A 5,558-nucleotide genomic window follows, 5' to 3' on the forward strand; every position below is an offset into this window, starting at 1 on the left:
TCTTTGAAGGAATTTTTCCTGATATCCAACCTGAACCTTCCAGGCCAACTCCTGCCTCACCACAGGCAGCTGGAGAGGGCAATGAGGGCTCCCCTAAACCTCCTCCAGCCTCAACACCCCCAGCTCCTTCACCCTCTCCTCCCAAGACCTCTTCTCCATCATCCCCATCACCCTCAGAGCCCACCAGGACGAGAAGGATGTGGAGCTGGAAGGGGCTGCAACCCCCTGAGCTTCCCCCAGCAAGGAGCAGGAAGATCCCCCCTGGATCCCAAGATTCCAGCCTGGCTGAGACCAAAATAAAAGGCAGAGGACACGGGTGGGGGGGTCTCTGCAGACATTTTCCTTTATTGCTGCACACCTCACACCTCACTTTCCTCTTGGCACTTATTGTAGGTATTTGTTTAAAAAAAAAAACAGAAAAAACAAAAGAAAACAGCTCAGACATGCTGGTGCAGTGGGGGCCGTGCTGCTGCTGCTGCTGTGCACACACCAGTTCAGCACAGGCTGGTTTTAGGGATTTTTTTAATCCTTTTTCTCCCCCCCTTTTTCTTTGATTTTCTTTCAAGTGTCTTCACTTCCAACCCAGACAAATAAATAAAAAGGAAGATTACCAGTTAAAAATACAAACCAGCCTGGGGTTGGGGGATGTGCCAGCAGCTCCCACGGCAGCTGCATGCTGGGGGGATGCACTTTGTGAGGGGGGGCTGGGAGGTTTTTGTTCAGTTTTGCTGGAAAAGGACAGTATTTTTGCTTTTTTTTCTTTTAATATACTACAGCCTGAACTTCAGTGCAATAGGTACAACTACAGTGCAGGTAATGAACGATACAAAAGTCATCCTAACCCTGTCCAAGCTGCTTCTTGATCTCTAGAGAAAACTAAACCTTCGCATCTGTACCTTTTTTTTTTTTCTTTTTTCCTTTTTTTTGTCACTTTTTTGTCAGGTTTTGTTGTTTTTCCTGTATACATTATACAACGTGAATATAGAATATTTACAGTACTCTTGCTCCTCGAATCAGAAACGCTATAACTTAAAATGTCTACTATCAACAACCATTGAACAAAAATATATATAATATAAATATCTTCCAGTCTATACACAGAGCGGGAAATGGATGCGTGGCTGTGGTCGGCTCCACCATCAGGCAAATATTGCCAAGATTAACCCCAAAACAGCAGCCCCCAAAACCCCACCACCTCTCCCCCTCCTCCCTGAAATCCAGGCAGAGGAGAGGAGAAGCCACTGGCAGAGCTGAGGCTGCAGCCTGACCCTGCCAACCCGCCGGGGGCTTGAAATTGGTGAGAAATGCTCAGAAAAAAAAAGAACTTCTTGGGTTTTTCAGGGGGTTTGTTTGGTTTGGTGGTTTTTAAATAAAATTTTTAAAAATTGTCTGTTTAGATTTAGTCAATTGAAGCGATTTTTCTACGGTTAGAACATTAAAAAAAAACCAAAACAATGAGTTCCCAGCTTTAGAAGCTGTGGCTACGTGATTCCTCTCCGTTCGTGGCGTTAAAAACCAAGCTGGGCACCTCCCTCCTGCTGGCAGAGGCCAAGTGGTGGGTTTGTAAAACATCTCCTGGCTTTGAAATCCTGGACGTGAAAACCAGCTAAAAACAACAAACAAAAATGAAACAAAACGAAAAAAAAAAAAAAAAAAGTGTTTCTAGCAGAAAATAAAAATAATAAAATCGGTCAGTCTGTCCCCAGAAAGCCAGTGGGGGAGCTGGGGTCTGCCTGCCAGCCCCGGTCCTGCTGTCTCTGTACAAAATGTTTTAAAAATCAAAACCCACCCAAGTCTGGGAGGTGGCAGGGGGGGGGGAATTGGGTGGGTTAGACCTGGGAGTCAGCACCCAAGCTGTGGAACTCGTCGGGGGTTTTGTCGCTCTGGCCCGCTCCCCCCTGCCGGAATCCCGAGGCGATCTCGTCGAAGGTCCGACCCTTGGTCTCGGGTACTTTGAAGTAGGTGAAGATGAAGAAGAGGATGAGCAGCACCGTGAAGATGATGAAGACGTAGGAGCCACAGAGTTGCTGGGAAGGAGGGAAGAGGAGGAAGGGTGAGGGGGTGGATGGGGGTGCTGCACCACCAGCTCCAGAAGAGTGATGGATCCCACCCAAAGGATCATCAAGTGTTGGTCTAGTGCCTCCTCCCATAGGACATCCCATGTCAGATCCATGAGGATCATCAGGTCCATCCCATCCCAATCCCTCTTCCCTCAGGGTGTTCACCCAACCTCAGTCCAGGTTTTTGGGCTGCAGGTAGGTGACCCAAGCCAGCACCCCTGGGAGCAGCAGGAGGTGATTACCGCGATGTACTGGAAGCCCATGCCCACGATGAAGTTGGAGGTCCAGTTGGAGAGCCCAGCAACAGCGAAGGCAGCAGGACGAGGGCCTTGGCTGAAGAGTTCTGCCACAATAAACCAAGGGATGGGGCCTGGGCCGATCTCAAAGAAGGCCACGAACCCGAAGATGGCCACGATGCTGAGGTAGGACATCCATGGCATTTGATCCTAGGTCCAGGGGACAGAGAGGGAGAGAGAAGGTCAGGTTGGTGAAGGGGGTGATGATGAAACACGGGGGGTGAAATGATGATGCTGAGACCCGAGCAAGAGTGCTGCTGGTGGGGAACGCCCTGAGGTTCCTCCAGACTGGAGCCTGCATTTCTGGGACCACCTCCCTGAGGAGGAGAAGCCCTTCCTCCTCTCCAACCACACCTCTTCCTCCAAGTCACCAGGGTGAGAGGCACCATGTAGGACATCCTCCCAGCCCGCCAACCCCCCAACCCCCAGCACTCACCAGCAGTGTCAGGGCAATGGTCATGAGCACCGCACACCCCGCCATGCCTGCCAGCCCGATGAGGTGCAGGGTCCTGCGTCCCGCTCGTTCCACCACGAAGAGCTGTTGGGTGGAGAGAGGCCCAACCATCAGCACAACCCCAGCCTGAGGGAAAGAGGGAAAGCCCTCTGCTCCCTCCACCTTCCCTGCTCAGAGCTCGGCGGCACCAAACTCACCGACACGACGGTGAAAGCCGTGTTCACCACCCCAGAACCAATGGTGGCGTAGACCGGCTGCTCCACGCCTGACTTCTCAAAGATGCTGGTGGAGTAGTAGAAAACCTACAAAGGGGGCAGGGATGTGAGGAAAGGAAGGTCTGGAAGGCAGCACCACCCACGTTCTGGGGGGTCTGACACCCAGTTGTCCCCCCCAGGGACTCACGGCGTTGATCCCCGAGAGCTGCTGGGAGAGCTGGAGGACGATGGCGATGAGGATGGGCTGGCGGTACATGGGGGAACGGAACAGCTCCATGATGGTCACCTTCTTCTCCCTCATCATTTGCCTGCTCTCCTCCTTCATCTCCTGGAGGTCGCTGCTGACGTCCGTCGTGCCCCGCAGCTTCTTCAGAACTAAGTTGGGGTGGGGAAGGGGTGAGGGTGAGGGTCGGAGCCTCCTTCCTGGTGGGGTGAGCTGGGGGACAGGGGGTCACTCACCACTCTTGGCTTTGTTCTCCTCGTTGCGGTTGATGAGGAGGAAGCGGGGGCTCTCGGGGGCGAAGGGCAGGATGATGCACTGCAGCAGGGCAGGCACGAAGATGAACCCCAGGAGCAGAGGCCAGAGGGAGTCGTTTCCCATGATCAGGTCCAAACCGAAGACCTGAGGATCAGAGGGGTCAAGTCACCCTTATCCAGCTCAAGTTGGACCCAACTCTGCAGCTCATGGGTGCTCTCCAGGCTGGGACACCCACCAGAGGGACATGGAACTGCTGCTTCCAGATGGCCAGGAGATGTCACACCATGATGCTGCCCATCCCCAACCTCCTCAGAGTCCTGAGACCATCCCTCCAGCCCCAGCTCCATGCTGCACTAACCCCCTTCATCCCCAGCCTCAAAGATGGGGTGAGCCACCCCCAGATGGTTCTCCAGCACTCACCTGTGCAACGAGGATGCCCAAGACGATGCCAAGCTGGTGGAAGGTCCCCAGGGCACCCCGCAGGGCAGTGGGTGACACTTCACCCACGTACATGGGCACGAAACCAGTGGTGAGGCCAGAGTAGAGGCCGATGACGAAGCGTCCCAGGATGAGCATCTCAAAGGACAGAGCCATCTTGGAGAAACCCATGAGGACAGCAGCCAGGAAGGCAAGGATGTTGGACATCAGCATGGAGTTACGCCTGGGGAGGGAAGGGAAGAGGGTGAGGAGGACCAAGGGAGTTGGAGGGGTTGAAGGAGTTATCACATAACTCCAAACACCCAACATTTGGCACGAGGGAGGTGTCCCTGGGATGCTGGACCCCCACCAAGGCCCAGCAGGGGTTCCCCCAAGACTGGGTGCTCACCTTCCAAAGCGATTGACAAAGAGCCCCACAGAAAAGGAGCCAACCATGCCTCCAACTGAGAAGATGGCAACAGAGAGGGACCAGAGGGTGGTGAGGGTGGCAGAGGTGATGGGCTCCTCGTAGCGGTACAGCCAGGTCCGGTTGTAGAAATCCTCAATCACCTGCAGAAAAATTGGGGGGGGGAGGGGGGACACAGAAAAAAAAACAAATCCACAGGTTAAAAACCCATCCCCACTTCAACTGGGCCACCAGTGTCCCCAACTGCCTGGCCACCTCCAGCCCTGTGGCTCACAAGACTGTGTGTCACCGAGCCGGGAGGCAGCCAGGGGGTGGCCCAGCTCCAATCCCAGGGAGGAAACCTGATGGGATTCGCCAGGGAAATGCAGCCAGACGGGTTCTGGGCTCACCCTGCCACGGAGAGAGAGCCTTGGTGGTGCCAAAACAGCCCCGTGGTGGTGGGGAGGTCACACTCCTCCCTGGGGCAGGGCAGGCAGGAAAAGGGAGAGAGGGAGGGAAAAAGGAGGGAGGGAGGGAAAAGGGAGTGAAGGAGAAAAAAGGAGAAAAGGGAGGGAGGGAGGGAGGGATGGATGGAAAAGGGAGAGAGGGGAAAAGGAGAGGGAGAGAAAAAGGAGGGAGAGAGGGAAAAGAGAGAGAGGGGGAGGGAAAAAGAAGGAAGAGAGGGAGGGAAAAGGGAGGGAAGGAGGAAAAAGGGAAGAAAGGAGGGGAAAAGGAGAGAGAGAGAAAAGGGAGGGAGGGAAAAGGAAGAGAGGGAAAAGAGAGAGAGGGAAAAGGAAGGGAAGGAGGGAAAAGGGAGGGAGGGAAAAGAGAGGGGAGGGAGGGAAAAGGGAGGGAAGAAGGAAAAAGGGAGGGAAGGAGGGAAAAGGGAGAGAGGGATGTCTCACCACCCACAGGGCAACAGAGATGAGGGAGGAAGGTGAGAGGGTCACCCAAGAGGCTGATGCCTTCTCACCACCCCCCCAGACACTCCCTGGGGCTTGTTTTGAATTACTGTTTTGGCAGAACATCTTTTTTTTTTGTATCTACATTTCTTTTTAAGTGTATTTTTGAAGCCAGCAGCCTCGAGACAGTTATTAAAGGGTCACCCAGACCCAAAACAAAGAAGCCAAGGGGTCAGTAACAGCCCTGGCTGGAGGGAGGAGCAGAGGGAAGGTGCTGCTGGACATCAAGCAGCACCAGGACCTCACCCCCCACACGTGCTCAGCACCCCA

The 5,558-nt window shown here is 54.0% G+C and overlaps 1 protein-coding gene across 1 annotated transcript; it reads right to left on the reverse strand.

Moving 5' to 3' along the window:
* Positions 1–325: 325 nt before the first annotated feature.
* SLC2A1 (solute carrier family 2 member 1) lies at positions 326–4,490 on the reverse strand. Its single transcript, XM_030468425.1, has 8 exons — positions 4,330–4,490; positions 3,924–4,164; positions 3,485–3,647; positions 3,213–3,400; positions 3,008–3,112; positions 2,793–2,894; positions 2,303–2,506; positions 326–2,027 (listed from the first exon to the last, which is right to left on the reverse strand). The coding sequence occupies exons 1-8, from the start codon at positions 4,374–4,376 to the stop codon at positions 1,830–1,832; spliced, it is 1,248 nt and encodes a 415-aa protein (XP_030324285.1). The 5' UTR covers positions 4,377–4,490; the 3' UTR covers positions 326–1,829.
* Between the last annotated feature and the right edge of the window lie 1,068 nt (positions 4,491–5,558).

This window comes from Calypte anna, unplaced genomic scaffold, assembly GCF_003957555.1.
Source record: "Calypte anna isolate BGI_N300 unplaced genomic scaffold, bCalAnn1_v1.p scaffold_108_arrow_ctg1, whole genome shotgun sequence".
Taxonomy (NCBI): Eukaryota; Metazoa; Chordata; class Aves; order Apodiformes; family Trochilidae; genus Calypte; species Calypte anna.

What these genes read in the sequence shown, in the direction of transcription:
- SLC2A1 (XM_030468425.1), bottom strand. Translation starts at nt 4,376, where the DNA reads ATGGTTGGCTCCTTTTCTGTGGGGCTCTTTGTCAATCGCTTTGGAAG. An exon ending in TTTGTCAATCGCTTTGGAAG is followed by an intron (nt 4,165 to 4,329) that starts GTGAGCACCCAG and finishes TTCCCTCCCCAG; the next exon opens with GCGTAACTCCATGCTGATGT. An exon ending in CCATTGCCCTGACACTGCTG is followed by an intron (nt 2,507 to 2,792) that starts GTGAGTGCTGGG and finishes CCCTGGACCTAG; the next exon opens with GATCAAATGCCATGGATGTC.